The sequence below is a fragment of the Schistocerca piceifrons genome, chromosome 9 (genome assembly GCF_021461385.2).
Source record: "Schistocerca piceifrons isolate TAMUIC-IGC-003096 chromosome 9, iqSchPice1.1, whole genome shotgun sequence".
NCBI classification, from domain to species: domain Eukaryota; kingdom Metazoa; phylum Arthropoda; class Insecta; order Orthoptera; family Acrididae; genus Schistocerca; species Schistocerca piceifrons.
The window spans coordinates 59,824,840-59,844,866 of NC_060146.1; the positions used below are offsets into that span (position 1 = coordinate 59,824,840).

The 20,027-nt window shown below is 43.4% G+C and overlaps 1 protein-coding gene across 1 annotated transcript in view; it reads right to left on the reverse strand.

Annotated features, from left to right (window-relative positions):
- LOC124716702 (cytochrome P450 4C1-like) overlaps nt 1-20,027 on the reverse strand; it is a 134,327-nt gene that overhangs the window by 55,555 nt on the left and 58,745 nt on the right. Inside the window, exons 2-3 of the mRNA XM_047243244.1 lie at nt 10,589-10,790; nt 4,147-4,374 (exon numbers count right to left, since the gene is read on the reverse strand). Coding sequence (XP_047099200.1) covers nt 4,147-4,374; nt 10,589-10,790 — 430 coding nt within the window. The remainder of the gene's footprint in view (nt 1-4,146; nt 4,375-10,588; nt 10,791-20,027) is intronic.

Below are 20,027 nucleotides of genomic sequence, written 5' to 3' on the forward strand. Positions count from 1 at the left end.
AATTTTACACGCATTAGCACCGCTTGGTTTAGGCTCCTTCATACCTTGATTTCTAAGACCACAGGAGAGCAGTGTGCTGACCACATACCCCTCCATACTGCATCCACCTGTCGCCATAAGGCAGAGGAAGACACAGCGGCCATTAGGCACCATTTGGGCCTTCACAGCTTGAAGCCTGATGAGGAGCTCGTTTTAGTGCCATACAGGACCCCAACTCCTAACATACTTTTGATACCACCACACAGATCAACCCACTGCTCGGATATTTACCTATATACATGAGGACTCTATTTTGGCCGCCCAAACCAAACGCCAATATTTCAGACTCCGTCATCGACTGTTGTGAAGTTTGTAGCCAGTGCCAGTTCTCTAAATGTTCTAAGTTGTTAGTTACAAAAAGAGTCCTCTTCCCCCCCAGAGATCTCCATTTGAGTTCATGGAGCGTTACCATAATACTCCAGTTTTGATCAAAACTACCGCAATAAAACGAGCAGCAGGCCTCTGCACTGCTTCATGTGTTCCTTTATCCGACCTGGTGGGTACCTGAAACGCTCGAGCAGTTCTGGAGAATGGGTCACACGAGATTTCTGTGTGCAGTCCCCTGTTTGGATGAACTACACTTTCCAATAATTCTCCCAACAAACCGATTTGGCAGTCACATCCCTAGAACCGACCTCACTTTCTCATTCCATTACATTTCACTTTGCAACTTTGCATTTATTCCTTTATTTGATCATATGGCTAGGGCCCCCCATTGGGCAGACCGTTAGCTGGGTGCCAATCTTTCAGTTTGACACCACTTTGACGACCTGCAGTCGATGAGGATGATAGGGTGATGATGAGGACAGCACAACACCCAGTCCCTGGTCGGAGCTTCTCAACCATCTGACTACAAATAACATATTATCAAGAACACAGTTTGGATTTCTGAAGGGTTCTGATATCGAGAAGGCTAATTCATCAAATAATAAGTTACAAGCTGCAGGCATTTTCTGTGATTTGTCAAAGGCATTCGATTGTGTGAACCACAACATCCTTTTAAATAAATTAGAATTCTATGGTGTCATGGGCAGTGCTGCAAAATGGTTCAAGTCATACCTCGCTAACAGGAAACAAAGGGTGTCAGTGCAAGGGACTAGAGAATTAAGTCATCAGTCATAATCATAATGGGAAGAAATTACGTGGTGTCCCACAAGGATCCATCTTAGGGCCATTGCTTTTTCTCGTGTACATTAATGATCTCTCATCAGTTACACTGACAGAAGCAGAGTTCGTTTTGTTTGCAGATGACACAAGTATTGCAATAAATAGTATGTCGAGTGTAGTTCTAGAAAGATCTGCTAATGATATTTTCATGGATATTAATAAATGGTTTAAAGCCAACTCACTGACATTAAACTTCGAAAAGATTGTAAGAGGTTTCCACCCAGCATATGCATAAAGTATGCAGAAGAGCAGATAGAAGAGGTTGACAGTCTTAAATTCCTGGGATTGCAACTTGATAATAAATTCAGTTGGGAGGTGCACACCACAGAACTGCAGAAACGCCCTAACAAATCTGTATTTGCAACTCGAGTGTTAGCAGACATAGGTGACATAAAAATGAAAAAGGTTGCATACTTTGCCTACTTTCATTCCATAATGTCATATGGTATAATATTTTGGGGTAACTCTTCAAGTCAAACAAATGTTTTCAGAGTCCAAAAGCGTGTAATACGTATTATTTGTGGAGTAAATTCAAGGATGACCTGTAGAAACCTCTTCAAAGAATAACTACTGCCTCTCAGTATATTTACTCCTTAATGGAATTTGTCCTAAATAATATATCTCTTTTTCCAACAAACAGCTCAGTTCATTCATACAATACCAGGAACAAAAATGATCTGCACAAGGACTTAAAAGCACTTACTTTAGTTCAAAAAGGGGTCCACTACTCAGGAACACTCATCTTCAATCATTTACCAGCAGACATAAAAAAATTATTTCCAAATAAAGATCAGTTTAAAAGGAGCCTGAAAGACTTATTAGTGGCCAACTCCTTCAATTCCACTGACGAATTTTTTAATAGAAACAAATAAAGTATTGTTTATATTCATACAATTAGTGTTGTTATTTCAGCTTAAAAAAAATTTACAAGTTCCACATCCACGAGGATCTCCTCAGCACAGATCTATGGAACGAAAAACTAATCTAATCTGGAGAAATTTCCCCGACCCATCAAGGAATCGAACCCAAATCCAGAGGACTGTCAGTCCGTCACGTTGACCATTCAGCTACCGAGGGCGGATACCTAGAAATTTAACAGTGACGACTTGTCAACAAGCGCAATACTAATTTTCTTCTCACCCAAATTAACTAATACTTTTCCCAAATTTAGACGAAGTTTCCATTCCTAACACCAAATTGATACTGCATCTAAGTAATCCTGTATCCTCTAGTGTTATTCAACGACGACCGAATTCCGCATACTACAGTGTCATCAGCAGACATTTGGCGATTGCTACTCACTTGTCTATCACATCATATACAGGGTGTTACAAAAAGGTACGGCACACAACTAAAGAAAAGATGTTATGTGGACATGAGTCCGGAAAGGCTTAATTTCCATGTTAGAGCTCATTTTAGTTTCGTCAGTATGTACTGTACTTCCTCGATTCACCGCCAGTTCGCCCAATTGAACGAAGGTAATGTTGACTTCGGTGTTTCTATTGACATGCGACTCATTGCTCTACAGTACTAGCATCAAGCACATCAGTGCTTTCCAGAACGCAGGTGTCCCGACAGGAAGACGTTCGAAGCAATTGATCGGCGTCTTAGGGAGCACGGAACATTCCAGCCTACGACTCGCGACTAGGGAAGACCTAGAACGACGAGGACACCTGCAATTGACGAGCAAATTCCTCGTGCAGTTGACGATAACCCTAATGTCAGCGCCAGAGAAGTTGCTGCTGTACAATGTAACGTTGACCACGTCACTGTATGGAGAGTCCTACGGGAGAACCAGTTGTTTCCGTACCATGTACAGCGTGTGGAGGCACTATCAGTAGCTGATTGGCCTCCACGGGTACACTTCTGCTAATGGTTCATCCAACAATGTGTCAATCCTCATTTCAGTGCAAATGTTCTCTTTACGGATGAGGCTTCATTCCAACGTGATCAAATTGTAAATTTTCACAATCAACATGTGTGGGCTGACGAGAATCCGAACGCAATTGTACAATCACGTCATTAACACAGATTTTCTGCGAACATTTGGGAGGCATTCTTGGTGATGTCTTGATTGGGCCCCCTGTTCTTCCACCTGCGCTCAATGGAGCACGTTATCATGATTTCATATGGGATACTCTACCTGTGCTGCTAGAACATGTGCCTTTACAAGTACGACACAACATGTGGTTCATGCACGATGGAGCTCATGCGCATTTCAGTCGAAGTGTTCGTACGCTTCTCAACAACAGATTCGGTGACCGATGGATTGGTAGAGGCGGACCAATTCCGTGGCCTCCACGCTCTCCTGACCTCAACCCTCTTGACTTTCATTTATGGGGCCATTTGAAAGCTCTTGTCTACGCAACCCCGGTACCAAATGTAGAGACTCTTCGTGCTCGTATTGTGGACGGCTATGATACAATACGCCAATCTCCAGGGCTGCATCAGGGCATCAGGGATTCCATGCGACGGAGGGTGGATGCATGTATCCTCGCTAACGGAGGACATTTTGAACGTTTCCTGTAACAAAGTGTTTGAAGTCACGCTGGTACGTTCTGTTGCTGTGTGTTTCCATTCCATGATTAATGTGATTTGAAGAGAAGTAATAAAATGAGCTCTAACATGGAAAGTAATCGTTTCCGGACACATGTCCACATAACATATTTTCTTTATTTGTGTGTGAGGAATGTTTCCTTAAAGTTTGGCCGTACCTTTTCGTAACACCCTGTATAGGGAAAGTGGGCAATCATATCTCACTACATAGATGGTTCCTGAAGACACCAACGTCTCTAAAAACACTCGCCGTCCAGGACAGTGTAGACTGTTTTCTACGATAAGGATCGTAAGTTGGCCTTTGGGTACAGATTTAGACTTAGCAGCATAAAATGCCGTAGTTAGACAGAGAGTCGGTAAACTCGCTGTTTTAATCTGCCTTACCTGGATGGAACTCATGGCGTTACACAAGGCAGTAGAGACCTCCTCCTCTGGCATGGGGCCTGGCAATATGACGTCAGGGTTGACGCGAATGAGAGTGCTGGAGATGGCGCGGAGGGCTGCCACAGCCGCAGGTGGGTGGACTTCGACAGTGGCGCCTCCAGTCCTGGCCAGACGCTCGCTCAGATAGAGACCACCCTCGTGGAAGGCCTCCAGGAATCCCTCTAGCAGCTGGAATTCGACACACACTCTCAATGAGCTTCCTCTCCAACTCCAACTGGCAGAAGGTGGAGATTATATACATGATAGAAACCAGGGAGTGCAGCTTCTTTGTTCAGCACATAGCAAGACACACGCTAAATTGGAACGATCTGGAACTGCGTGCCACAGGGTTTTGTTCGGTCCGCAAAGATAAGCGAAAACATTGTGACCACTACCCAACCGTGAGTGTGAACGCAGCCTGGTGACGTTCCAGGCACCTGAATACGCGCTACGAATATGTAAGCGGAATAGAGACGGAGCCGGCCGCTGTGGCCAAGGGGTTCTAGGCGCTGCAGTCCGGAACCGTGCTGCTCCTACGGTCGCAGGTTCGAATTCAAATGGTTCTAATGGCTCTAAGCACTATGGTCATTAGTCCCCTAGACGTAGAACTACTAAAACCTAACTAACCTAGGGACATCACACACATCCCTCCCCGAGGCAGGATTCGAACCTGCGACCATAGCAGCAGCGCGGTTCCGGACTGAAACGCCTAGAACCGCTCGGTCACACAGGCCGGGTCGCAGCTTCGAATCCTGCCTCCGGCATGGATGTGTGTGATGTCCTAAGGGTTAGTCAGGTTAAGTAGTTCTACGTTCTAGGAAACTGATGACCTCAGATGCTAAGTCCGATAGTGCTTACAGCCATTTGAACCATTTGAACAGAGAGGGGTGTGGATCACCTTAGCGAAGATATGCGCTGCCAATGGGGAAATCCATTGAGATAGGTGACCTGTGAACGAGTATCTTGAAGACTGCCAAGCTGGGCGAATATTCATATGCTACTGTCGTGAGCGTCTTTTGAAAAAGGTACACTACTGGCCATTAAAATTGCTACACCAAGAAGAAATGCGGATGATAAACGGATATCCATTGGACAAATATACAGGGTGATTCAAAAAGAATACCACAACTTTAAGAATGTGTATTTAATGAAAGAAACATAATATAACCTTCTGTTACACATCATTACAAAGAGTATTTAAAAAGGTTTTTTTTTTACTCAAAAACAAGTTCAGAGATGTTCAATATGGCCCCCTCCAGACACTCGAGCAATATCAACCCGATACTCCAACTCGTTCCACATTCTCTGGAGATATTAGAGAATTGGCTGTTCCCTCAGCTCGAACAAGAAGCACAACAATTCATATTTCAGCAGGATGGAGCGCCACCACATTGGCACTTATCTGTCCGTAACTACCTGAACGGCAACTAACGGAGGCGATGGATCGGCCGCCAGGCTGCCCGCGACAGAGCACTTCATCACTGGCCTCCAAGAAGCCCTGATCTTACCCCCTGCGATTTTTTCTTATGGGGATATGTTAAGGATATGGTGTTTCGGCCACCTCTCCCAGCCACCATTGATGATTTGAAACGAGAAATAACAGCAGCTATCCAAACTGTTACGCCTGATATGCTACAGAGAGTGTGGCGCGAGTTGGAGTATCGGGTTGATATTGCTCGATTGTCTGGAGGGGGCCATATTGAACATCTCTGAACTTGTTTTTGAGTGAAAAAAAACCTTTTTAAATACTCTTTGTAATGATGTATAACAGAAGGTTATATTATGTTTATTTCATTAAATACACATTTTTAAAGTTGTGGTATTCTTTTTGAATCACCCTGTATTATACTAGAACTGACATGTGATTACATTTTCACGCAATTTGAGTGCATAGATCCTGAGAAATCAGTACCCAGAACAACCACCTCTGGACGTAATAACGGCCTTGATATGCCTGGGCATTGAGTCAAACATAGCTTGTACAGCGTGTACAGGTACAGATGCCGATGCAGTTTCAACACGATACCACAGTTCGTCAAGAGTAGTGACTGGCGTATTGTGACGAGCCAGTTGCTCGGCCACCATTGACCAGACGTTTTCAATTGGTGAAAGATCTGGTGAATTTGCTGGCCAGGGTAGAAGTCATTCATTTTCTGTATCCACAAAGGCCCGTACAGGACCTACAACATGCGGTCGTGCATTATCCTGCTGAAATGTAGGGTTTCGCAGGGATCGAATGAAGGGTAGAGCCAGGGGTCGTAACACATACGAAATGTAACGTCCACTGTTCAAAGTGCCGTCAATGCGAACAAGATGTGACCGAGACGTGTAAGCGACGATCATGATGCTGTAAACAGAACCTGGATTCATCCGACAAAATGACGTTTTGCCATTCGTGCACCCAGGTACGTCGTTCACCATCGCAGGCGCTCCTGTCTGTGATGCAGCGTCAAGGGTAACCGCAGCCATGGTCTCCGAGCTGATAGTCCATGCTGCTGCAAACGTCGTCGAACTGTTCGTGCAGAAGGTCGTTGTCTTGCAAACGTCCCCATCTGTTGACTCAGGGATCGAGACGTGGCTGCGCGATCGGTTACAGCCATGCGGATAAGATGCCTGTCATCTCGACTGCTAGTGATACGAGACCGTTGGTATCTAGCACGGCGTTCCCTTTTACCCTCTTGAACCCACCGATTCCATATTCCGCTACAGTTATTGGATCTCGACCAACGGGAGCAGCAATGTCGAGATACGATAAACCGCAATCGCGATAGGCTATAATCCGACCTTTATCGAAGTCGGAAACGTGATGGCACGCATTTCTCCTCCTTACACGACAACGTTTCACCAGGCTGTTTGTGTATGAGAAATCGACTGGGAACTTTCCTCATGTCAGCACATTGTAGGCGTCGCCACCGGCGCCAACCTTGTGTGAATGCTCTGAAAAGCTAATCATTTGCATATCACAGCATCATCTTCCTGTCGGTTAAATTTCGCGTCTGTAGCACGGCACCTTAGTGGTGTAGCAGTTTTAATGGCCATTGGCGTAGAAAGACAATGAAACTACTACTAACCTTTAAATGGTAGGACGTCCACGACTCTTCGCAGAGCGTGGAGCTCGGAGGACTGTCTGTTCTGTAAATTAGGATAGATGTTGGTCAATGGCATCTCTGCCCAAAGAGCACAATGCTGGTACATGCCCAAGCGTTTCAAAGCACACCGTTCATCGTATATTGTTGAGCATGGAGCTCCATAGCAGACCACCCCTATGTGTTCACATGTTGACCCAACGACGTTTTCAGTTGCGACTCCACTGGGCGTGGATGCTTGACGTCATTCCCAATGGCGATATCATCTTCCAGCTGTATAATTTCCGTGTGTCAGAGCCAGAACCGTGCTACAGTTTTCTGATGAGCAATTTAGTGAACGCACGTTGATGCCTCGGCGACTAAAATTCGCCTGATGTAAATCCTGCGGAACACTTCCAGGTCTCTATCGGGAGCCATCATCGCGTTCGCAAATCAGCGGACCCGAATTACGAGAGCTGTGCGCAGACATCTAATGCCACATACTTTCACAAATTCGCCAACAAACTGTTACATTCCTGATATGTAAAATCAGCGAAGTAACTCTTATTCCAAGGACGGGAAAACGAGCTATTAAGCAGGTAGTCATACGTTTTTCTCCATCAGTGTATCTTCGGTCCACTGTGGTTTGTAGCTTATAACACTTTTCATCCAGATGAAGATGATTATATTTTGGAGTGAAAAATTTCATTCGTTTTCTTTTGAAATCCCGTGTTAACTGTTGAAGGGTACCAGTCCCCAGATGTATTATATTGAAATAGTGATAATAAACAGCTTACCGCCTGTCTATGATGTGAATAAAATGTTCCTTTATGTGCAAACACAGCAAAAAACTTATATATATAACTACAAAGAACGAAACTCGTCTAGCTTGAAGGGGGAAACCAGATGACGCTGTGGTTGGCCTGCTAGATGGCGCTGCCATAGGTGAAACGAGTATCAACTGCGTTTTATTTAAATAGGAACCCCCATTTCTTAATACATATTCGTGTAGTACGTAAGGAAATATGAATGTTTTAGTTGGACCACTTTTTTCACTTTGTGATCGATGGCGCTGTAATAGTCACAAACGTTTTATCTCTTGCGAACAGAAACCAGACTGTCGCCGTGTTTTTTTACTTGTGTGTGTACTATGTTACTTGTCTGATTCCTGTGTCTTTTATTAACGTTGCCAACCCCTTTTGCTTTCTGTTTTAACTTTCCGCATTTTTCCGCCATTTTACACTTGACGTCACCGTTTTATCGCCTGTTTTTCTTGTTTCTTTTCTTCTTCCGTTTTTTAAAATAAAAGCCTGTAGGCTGTAGAGCAGCGTACTAAGTTGCTGCCAGCCCGCCCCCTTCGGGGGGAATTGGAAATCAATAAAGGAAAAAAAAATGTACCGTTTACCAATTGCTAAAAAGGTCGACATCGTGTTGATGTATGGCTATTGTGATCAAAATGCCCAACGGGCGTGTGCTATGTATGCTGCTCGGTATCCAAGACGACATCAGCCAAGTGTTCGGACCGTTCGCCGGATAGTTACCGTATTTAAGGAAAGAGGAAATGTTCAGCCACATGTGAAACGTCCGTGACGACCTGCAACAAATGATGATGCTGAAGTAGGTGTTTTAGCTGCTGTCGTGCTAATCCGCACGTCAGTAGCAGACAAATTGCGTGAGGATCGGGAATCTCAAAAACGTCGTTGCTGAGAACGCTACATCATCATCGATTGCACCCGTACCATATTTCAATGCACCAGGAAAAGCATGGTGACGACATTAAACGTCGTGTACAGTTCTGACACTGGGTACAAGATATTTAGCGACGAAGCGTCATTCACCAACAGCGGTAACGTAAAACGGCATATTATGCACTATTGGGCAACGGAAAATCCACGATGGTTGCGACAGGTGGAACATCAGCGATCTTGGCGGGTTAATGTATGGTGCGGCATTATGGGAGGAGGGATAATTGGCCCCCATTTTATCGATGGCAATCTAAATGGTGCAATGTATGCTGATTTCCTGCGTAATGTTCTACCGATGTTACTACAAGATGTTTCACTGCATGACAGAATGGCGATGTACTTCCAACATGATGGATGTCCGGCACATAGCTCGTGTGCGGTTGAAGCGGTATTGAATAGCATATTTCATGACAGGTGGATTGATCGTCGAAGCACGTTCACCGGATCTGACATCACGGATTTCTTTCTGTGGGGAAAGTTGAAGGATATTTGCTATCGTGATCCATCGGCAACGCCTGGCAACATGCGTCAGCGCATTGTCAATGCATGTGCGAACATTACGGAAGGCGAACTACTCACTGTTGAGAGGAATGTCGTTACACGTATTGCCAAATGCATTGAGGTTGATGGGCATCATTTTGAGCATTTATTGCATTAATGTGGTATTTACAGGTAATCACGCTGTAACATCATGCGTTCTCAGAAATGATAAGTTCACAAAGGTACATGTATCACATTGGAACAACCGAAATAAAATGTTCAAACGTACCTATGTTCCGTATTTTAATTTTAAGAAACCTACCTGTTACCAACTGTTCATCTAAAATTGTGAGCCGTATGTGTGTGACTATTACAGCGCTATCTATCACAAAGTGAAAAAAGTGGTCCAACTAAAACATTCATATTTCTTTACGAACTGCACGAATATGTAATAAAAATGGTGGTTCCTATTTTTTAAAAAAGCTGTTGATATCCGTTTGACTTATGGCAGCGCCGTCTAGCGGGCCAACCATAGCATCTTCTGGTTTCCCCCATCAAGCTAGAGGTTTCGTTCTTTGTAGTTTTTCCATATGACGCTTATTTCGTGAGATATTTGGCCCGGTCACGATCAGTGGACCACGCAAAATATATATATATATATATATATATATATATATATATATATATATATATATATATATATATATATTGTGTATCTTACACAATCGTGTTAAGTCTTTAACAAACACGTTAGTCAGCTTAGAGTACCTTGTTTGAATAACCAGTGCAGCTGGCATTAAAGTAAGCGTTATACGTAGGCATATCGTAAAATATAAATTTTCATGGCCGACAATGTGAGACTGAGTAGTTTTATTCTGCTATTTAGGACGTGGTCAGATTAGCTTCTGTTTGAAATCCAATTTTAAGTTCGCGCCTACGATTTACATGTGAAGGATGGTTGTAGCGAGACAGGTTGTGCAAAAGCCACCAGCACCCTTGAAGATATCCTCTGAAAACAGAGATGAATCGTTGTGTTTCAACAAGAAATTCATCCGATCACGGGACAGTAGTCCAGAACATTTTAGTAAGTTTTACCTGGGCTAGCCAACTCACCTCAGAATGGAATGTTGGGTTGATGAGCTTGCGGTGCGTCTTCCACTGGCGTCCATTGACGGAGAGTAAGCCATCGCCGGCAAAGGTCCGTATAGCGTGACACAAGAAGGGGTCGCGGTCCACCATCTTGGATGTCAGCATGATGTGTTGAACATCGTCTGGGTGCACCACCATCAGCACCAGCACTGGACCGATGTAGAACCTGCCACCGTAATAATAAGGGTACCTACATGTTCATGGATTGGCAGAAAAACAACCGTATGATAAAGTAATATCAGTGTGACACGTATACTCATGTGCTGGAAGATCTTGGCAAAAATTCGAAGATGCCCTGCATCTGCAATCTGGAGATCGCTCTAAACACTTTTTATATCTGTGTCCACAAAGATCCAACTGTGCCAATGGAGGACAGTTATGGAAAAGGGTTGGCAAACTGTATCTCAGGCAGATTCGATGCACAAATCTTGAAACATGCAAGTCCTCAAAGCAGTGGTACAACCATTACCTCAAGAAGGAACAAACAGTACATCAGGATCTAAATCCTAGAATGCTGCCTCTATTAGTTCAGATCATATGTTATCTCAAGCGAAGTTTCTACGCCAAGCCACTCAAAACGCATGCTGCCACGCTGTGGTAGTATCTAACACAAACGTACCCATCACTTTAACACATTCTGAAGTGGTAATTGTGAGAAAACACTCAGCATGAAGTAAATTATATCTATGTGCCTCTTGTTCAGTAAGGCTTTGTGACTTGTTGATAACAGTAGTTGACCCAACAGTACAGGTGACACCAATGCATGTCCTCAAACAGCAGCCCCAGAGAGACATGCATAAGTAACATGAATGTTGCTGTTATATCAAGATTTCAAGCGACCAAGATGGGTATTAAATGACTGGTCAGTGTGTCACTCTGGTAACAAGATACCAGTTCTGATGTCGGCTCATAACAGTCAGAAATAGTGAAATATTGTAACTCTATATATTTGGATCTGGGGTCAGCCTTACATCAATAATGAGAATTTTGGTTGGATATAAATCGCATGTTTACGTAATGCATGTAGAATGTGCATCACTCAACCAATATCTCAGCACAGTCGTGCCAACATGATTATGAGGTAACTATCTATGCATTATTGCTATCCAATTTTCCCAGAGATGTATATGGCCGGCCAGTGTGGCCGAGCGGTTCTAGGCGCTTCAGTCTGGAGCCGCGCGACCACTACAGTCGCAGTTTCGAATCCTGCCTCGGGCATGGATGTGTGTGATGTCCTTAGGTTAGTTAGGTTTAAGTAGTTATAAGTTCTAGGGGACTGATGACCTCAGATGTTAAGTCCCATAGTGCTCAGAGCCATTTGAACCATTTTTGTGTATTGTATAGTGGGTCTTGAAGAGTGGCTGCCACATCCCTGGATTTATGTTCGTTAGATTTCTGTATGTGGAGGCATTTTTTTTTTTTTTTATTGCGTGGGGAGTGAAGATCCATAAACTTTGCACAATTTGGGGAACAAATTTTTTAATGCTTGCACTCACATTCCAGTATATGTGTTGATAACTGATTATCAACAGCATTTGTACCATAGTATGTGCAGGACAAGTAGCCAGTCGGGAAATATTATAGGGTTTTGATATAAAATGTAATTCTAAATTTTTCATCATTTTTTTAGGTTATGTGTCATGTACGAGTTTTCTCAGAACCTATTTGCTGGGTAAAACCATGGCGACTGGAGACAGCGTTGTTTTCGGTATTTTGCTGACAGAAACAACCACAGGTGCTACCACGGTGAGCCAATTGGAAGCGTGGGTGAAGAGTCATGTGGTGGTTGATGGCTGATTCTAGGACTGGAGTCCACTTTACACGAAATGAATTTGCAGTCGAGAATAAGGATATCCTTCAGCTGTAGAATGGAATGACGACAATGAAAATTTGTGCCGGACCGGGAATCGAATCCAGATTTCCCACTTACCACGAGCGGTCGCCTTACCATTTGCCTATCCACACACGACTCACTATCAGACCCAAACTTTCACATGTCGTCAACCATGCATCTGTAGTCGCCGCAGTGCCTGTTCCCATGGACATGCATGCATGACCCAAGGAACTTTGCATCGTAATCGAAATAATACAGGCCCTGCAATATCGTATTGAAGAGCCCAGCTTGTGTTGCAGGCACAGAAAGTATAGCAACAATGATCCGTCTGTGGCTCTGTGTCTTCTTGATCAGCCATTAGCTAATTCAGATATGAACATTGTCCCTCTCTTGCTACTTCTCGACCCACTATGTTCACTTGGACGGGTGTCTCCCTTCAGAGCCTAGTTGAGGTGAGTCTTATATGCACTACTGGCCATTAAAATTGCCGCACCTCGAAGATGACTTGCTACAGACACGAAATTTAACCGACAGGGAGAAGATGCTGTTATATGCAAATGATTAGCTTTTCAAAGCATTCACACAAGAATGAGATTTTCACTCTGCAGCGGAGTTTTCACACAAGGTTGGCGCCGGTGGCGGCATCTACAACATGCTGACATGAGGAAAGTTTCAAACCAATTTCTCATACACAAACAGCAGTTGACCGGCGTTGCCTAGTGAAACGTTGCTGTGATGCCCCGTGTAAGGAGGAGAAATGCGTACCATCACGTCTCCGACTTTGATGAAGGTCGGATTGTAGCCTATCACGATTGCGGTTTATCGTATCGCGACATTGCTTCACGCGTTGGTCGAAATCCAATGACAGCAGAATATGGAATCGGTGGGTTCAGGAGGGTAATACGGAACACCGTGCTGGATCCCAACGGCCTCGTACCTCTAACAGTCGAGATGACAGACATCCACATGGCTGTAACGGATCGTGCAGCCACGTCGCGATCCCTGAGTCAATAGATGGGGAGGTTTGCAAGACAACAACCATCTGCACAAACAGTTCGACGACGTTTGTAGCAGCATGGACTATCAGCTCGGAGACCATGGCTGCGGTTACCCTTGACGCTGTATCACAGACAGGAGCGCCTGCGATGGTGTACTGAATGACGAACCTGGATGAATTAATGGCAAAACGTAACTTTTTCGGATGAATCCAGGTCCTGTTTACAGCATCATGATGGTCGCATCCATGTTTGGCGAGATCGCGGTGAACGCACTTTGGAAGGGTGTATTCGTCATCGCTATAGTGGCGCATCACCCGGCGTGATGGTATGGGGTGCCATTTGTTACACGTCTCGGTCACATCTTGTTCACATTGACGGCACTTTGAACAGTGGACGTTATATTTCAGATGTGCTACGATCCGTGGCTCTACCCTTCATTCGATCCCTGCGAAACCCTACATTTCAGCAGGACAATTCACGACCGCATGTTGCAGGTCCTGTACGGGCCTTCCTGGATACAGAAAATATTCGACTGCTGCCCTGGCCAGCATTTTCTGCAGATCTCTCACCATCTGAAAACGTCTGGTCAATGGTGGCCGAGCAACTGGCTCGTCACAATACGCCAGTGACTGCTCTTGACGAACTGAGGTGTCGTGTTGAAGCTGCATGGGGAGCTGTACCTGTACACGCCATCCAAGTTCTGTTTGACTCAATGCCCAGGCGTATCAAGGCCGTTATTACGGCGAGAGGTGGTTGTTCTGGGTACTGATTTCTCAGAATCTATGCGTGAAAATGTAATCACATGTCAGTTCTAGTATAATATATTTGTAAAATGAATACCCGTTTATCATCTGCATTTCTTCTTGGTGTAGCAATTTTAATGGCCAGTAGTGTAACTGAATTGTCTGAATGTATTGATTTTTTACTTGTCATGTATCATCTGTCGTTTCAAAACACCCATCAAACGTCCAGATCCTCCTCCGTCTTACGCCTGGTGCCGCTTCTATGACAGTACAAATTGCTGTCAGAAGTGGGATTCCCCACCCTTAAGTCCTAAATGAGGCCATTAATATTTCGGTTCATGTGTAACGCCTCTTTTCAGATGAGTAAACGTCACCGCTTTCGCCGTGCCATGAGTCTGGCTGCAGTAGCCTCTCAAGCGCTCAATTAGCGTATTCCACCACTGCAACACAGGCAGATTCCGGCATGCTGTAGGTTGTGACCAGCCAGATGGTCCTGCATGGATGTGTTTCCACAGCCCTTACCAGGGCAGTGCTATCACATCAGTACCTTTAGCCCGCCACTGTACATCCCTCTGTAGCTGCCCTGACGGAGTGTCCCGCATTCATCTCTGGATAAATATCAGGAGAGCAGCGTAGCAGCCACGTGTTGGATATATGCGCCACCATCGTCCCAGCACCTCCACACTGGTTCCACGTGCCTGAGGCTCCAGCCACTAACATGCGCCCCTGCTGAAGCCACCCTCCATGCCTCACACTGCATCATTGACGGCTCGTCACGTGAAAGACTGTTAGTGTCGCTACAGGTTTTCCTTTACACCCATCCAGCTGCTAATGCGAATGCGAGTCTTCGAAAGAACGAGGCGCCACACTCCTGTTTTCAGACACACAATCCTGAGTTGATCGTCTAACCTGTTCGTATAAGTGCAGTTGAACTATTTTGTCTATTGGTTTCGAGTACACATTGTGCCTACCGCAAGCTCGAGCAGAGTTGACTGGCTGAGACCTGCAAGATGAGATAGCTACACTTACGTCATGAAATCTGGTATTAGAAGAGTAGTTACAACAAGACAAGAGTCGCCTTCTGCTTAAAAAGTTAACCGAAGTATACAAGCTACGTAAAATCAGGCCACTCTTGTGTGAAAAACTGACGTGGCAGGCAGTTTCCCTCTGTTCATTTTTATATGCTCTTTGTTGGGAAAACCCTCTGAGAATGGTGCCAGCCGAATGTCTTCATAGCCATTTGACATTTGTAACTGTCATAAATGCCTGAACATATGTGAAATCAGTAGAAACTTAAAATAAAGCCAACAGGTTTCAGGTAATAGTTGAAGAGTTAATAGACAAGTGCTGAGGCAAAAGACGTTTGAGTTACCACAAAGACAAGATGTCTTTCGTAATCAGTGGGTAGGAGAGCATTTGGAAATTTTTCTGATAGAATATGCACAGTTTTGTGCCATAGGAATGCAGTTGGGCCAAGTCAGAAATGGTAAGAGACGAGAGCAACAGATTTATCCAATGGTGAATAACTCCACGTATTGGGTACGAAGTAAAGTGTGAGTGGTCCTTGTCCTGTCATGAAGTGGCTCATCTTACTCTGTGGACAGAGGTGGCTGCACTTTTGTTGAGATGTCTTCATGTGGTAACAATTCGTAGGCGATGTGAATTAGCGTTTCACATCACTGATGGGTCGTGGGCTCCTTTCTGCCCTTACTGTAAGAAATTGGCCACTGAAGTACCACTTGCCGCCACCCATGGGAAAAACTGACGCCTCGCAGAGTGGCTGCGCGGCCCTTCCCTCTGGAGGTTCGAGTCCTCCCTCGGGCAGGGGTGTGTGTGTTGTTCTTAACATAAGTTAGTTTAAATTAATTTAAGTAGTGTGTAAATCTAGGGACCGATGACCTAAGCATTTGGTCCCTAGACACATTTGAACATTTGAAAAACTGAAATGGGACATGGCAGGATTTCGATGTTTTTAGAAATTTGACAGTTTCTCCAAGGCCTAGTAACTTAGGAGTCGTGGGTTAGCGACGACATATTGTTGCATTTTCTCGGTTTCGTTTTCGCGCCCAGGTCTATTCTGTCTACCATTATCTTTTCTATTAAAACATGACCTTCTTTGTTAATGCCATTCTGTATTCCCATAAGTGAAGAATATAGATTGAGGATAAACTGCAACAATACAGAACTAATAAGAAGTAGCAGAATGAGAATACTGAGAAACTAAGCATCAAAACTGGTTATCATATAGTAGACGAAGTAAAGTAATTCGCCTACCTTGGAAGGAAAGTAACCCACGATGGACGAATCAAGAAGAACATAAAATGCATGCTATCACTGGCAAAGAGAGCATTCCTGGTCAAGAGAAGTCTACTAGTACCAAACATAGGACTCAAGCTGAGGGAGAAATTTCTGGGAATGTACATGTGGAGTACAGAATTTTTTGTTGGGAATCATGGACCGTGAGAATGTCGAAACAGAAGAGAAACGAAGCAAAAATATGGTTCAAATGGCTCTGAGCACTATGGCACTTAACTTCTGAGGTCATCAGTCCCCTAGAACTTAGAACTACTTAAACCTAACTCACCGAAGGACATCACACACATCCATGCCCGAGGCAGGATTCGAACCTGCGACCGTAGCGGTCGCGCGGTTCGAGACTGTAGCGCCTAGAACCGCTCGGACACCACGGCCGGCGAAGCGAAGCATTTGACATGTGGAGCTACAGAAGAAAGCTGGAAATAAGATGGGCCGATACGGTAAGGAATGACAAGGATCTTCAAGAATCGGTGAAGAGAGGAACATATACAAAACACTGACAAGATTTAGGGCCAGAATGATAGGACATCGCTTAAGGCACCAGTGAACGACTTCCACGGTACTAGAGAGGGCTGTAGAGGTAAAAGCTGTAGATGAAGACAGAGACAAGATTACATTCTGCAATTATTTGAGGATATAGTGCGCCAAAGTTACTCTGAGATGAAGAGGTTCCCACAGCATAGAATTTCATTGCAGGCTGCATCAAGCAGTCAGAAGATTAAAAATTAAAATAGAATAAAATAAAAATAAAAAGTTTACAATACAAGTTTTCTACTTAAATGGTAAAATAGTTTCACATTAATTTAAATGTTTTATTGCAACACTGATGAAGTATTCACCGAAAGCAAGTCATGAATAAGCTTCGAGAGTTTAGTTGTATGCAATCGGCTTCCAGGTATGCATGCACCCACAAGTTTTGTGGAATTTACACTCTCATTTATTGTGAGTAAGTGACACCTGTTCTGTCGTTTAGATTTTTTCTGATTCTGATATATGTTAATCTGTATTCTACAAGCTAATCAAAATCACAATTTAAACACTATGGGCTCTATGGGCAATTATGAAACATTTGAAGTATACAAAATATATAGGTACCTTTTCGTAATAACTATATGTTTGAATGGACAAGTTGATAATGTAAATTAGTTTTTTTGCTGATGGTGCCCAATTAAAAACATCCTTTGCTTGTTGTAACCTCTGACTTTTGTAGTTTTAAGTCATCCATTATATTTGTAAACACTGTTCTGTTATGCTGCATGGTCCTATGCTCTTGTCACTGACATGTCATATTTAGTAAATACTTAAGGTATTAGACCATCATTTTAACAATTGCTTCAGGCTATTGGAAGGTACCTCACCAATTTCCAAACGCATGTATGTAAACAAGAATTGTAGAATGTAAATGGCGCCTTACGAAAAGGAAGGTGGCGGGAATATGGAAACTATGCCAGCTGGGCAAGGAATGTCAACAAATAGGATAAACTGCCCATCTCTGGTTCCACCATTAGAATAAGCCTGGTAAAAGGGAGGGGGTAGGGATTAGGTATGGTAGGGTGTGAAGGAAGGACAAGATATCTGCCAGTAATGCAGTCTGGGCTCTTATGCCCAAAACCAGCCTACTGTCAACAGTGTCAGATGTTGTCACTGTGAACGACCCAGGGAAGCAAGTACTCGTGTGAGATAACATGGAAACTGACTGTTCATAACTAAATTAAAATAAAAACTGTGTACGGCTATTACATGTTAATTGTTTGATACTGTGGGAGTCTGTAGGTATTTTGTTTAGTTATATCAATTTTCTGTGTGAGGCACATATCTGTTTTACATATTTCTATGAGTCTACATACATTGAGATTCGATAAGTAAAAATATTTCTCAAGTCTGTATACTAATAAAGGCTTTCACTCTATATTCTCTTACTCGTACACTGCATTATTAAATTTATTGTCTTTTGTGCCTAACAGGTCCACTCCAAACCAAACTTCGAGTAACCTTCGCTTGTGGGATCCCTGTGAAATTACGAAATGAGTAATCGGCGAGTCGCCTGTAGAAAAACTATTGGGCTACTTTAGTGTAGTTCAGGAAAGGTGCAGCTTCAGTTTTGCAGATAAAATTGAGTGACTAATTGTAGGTGAAACAGACCAAAAATTTTCCCACAGTAGCTTTACTTATTTCCATGCTGATGGTCGCTTTTACTAATTATTAGAAAATGGAATATCCCTCAGTACATCTAAAAAATGCACTCAAGTGTAAATAATACTTTTCGTTGAAATTATACTTTCAATTTTAATAGGCCTACACTTACATGAACCAACAATGGGCAGTAAGAACAGCAATTTCAACAGAATCGCCACAGGAGAAGTAAATGATTTTACGTTGTTTCGTCATATATATACTTTGACATAAGAAACAATTGAAGCAAATTATGATGTATTCTATGTCACATCTTTCATTAACTTATAGACTTTTCTCGTGATACATAATTTTCTTACGCAACTTGCCTCTTTTTTAATTACAATTTATCACGCATAAGAAAGGAAACATGAATAAGAATACGGCAAATAACATAAATATAGAAAAGAGACGCTACACACATTCATTTATTGCTGTTATACTTTTTTTTAGTAGATCGTGGCAACTACTCCCATTGCCAACGAAGTTCCAGAACAGATTTTCGTATGTCTAAAAATGGAATAAATGTTGTTTTCATATTATCTGGTATGTGTGCGTCCTTGAAATGACCTTGACCGTATTGCCGCACAAACTCACTAGGTAGCAGTGCTATGCTTAGCAACACACTGTTTGGGTTCTTGGCGCATTAGTTACTGTGACACAATGGACGTTGATTGTGAGCAAAGAGTGAATATGAATTTCTGCGTTAAGCCTGGGAAAACCCCTAGTCAAATGTGGACAATAATTAAGCAAGAATATGCATGTCAGGCACATTCAACAACTCGAGTTTTCGAGTGGCACAAAACGTTTCGTGAAGGCAGACATTCAGTGCAAGACGATTCCAGACCTGGTCGCCTATCTACAGCACATACCGACGCAAACCAGAGCGTGTAAGACAGTTATTTCAAGAACACTATCATATAACTCTGACTGCATTATCAGATTAACGTAATTTTAATCGTGATGTGTGCCGTAAGATTTTATGCGAAAACTGCCGGAAACCGAAACTTAATGCAAAAACACACTAACAGACGAACAGAAGAACGAATGAGGAAAACTTTCTGCTGAACTACTGGACAGAGTCAGATGTGTTCCACATTTCAGTCAAGGATTATTGCTGGGGATGAAAGTTGGTGCGACAAGTATGAACCTCATATGAAGTGTCAAAAGTGCAAAACGGATGAGTCCTGAATCACCGGCCTCGAGAAAAGTCAAACGACAGAGTTGGGGAACAAAGACAATGTTGATCGCATTCTGTGTTAGTAAACGATTAGTTCACCATGAGTATGTTCCCCCAGGTCAAACAGTGAACCAAACTCATTACATCGCAGTCTTGAAGC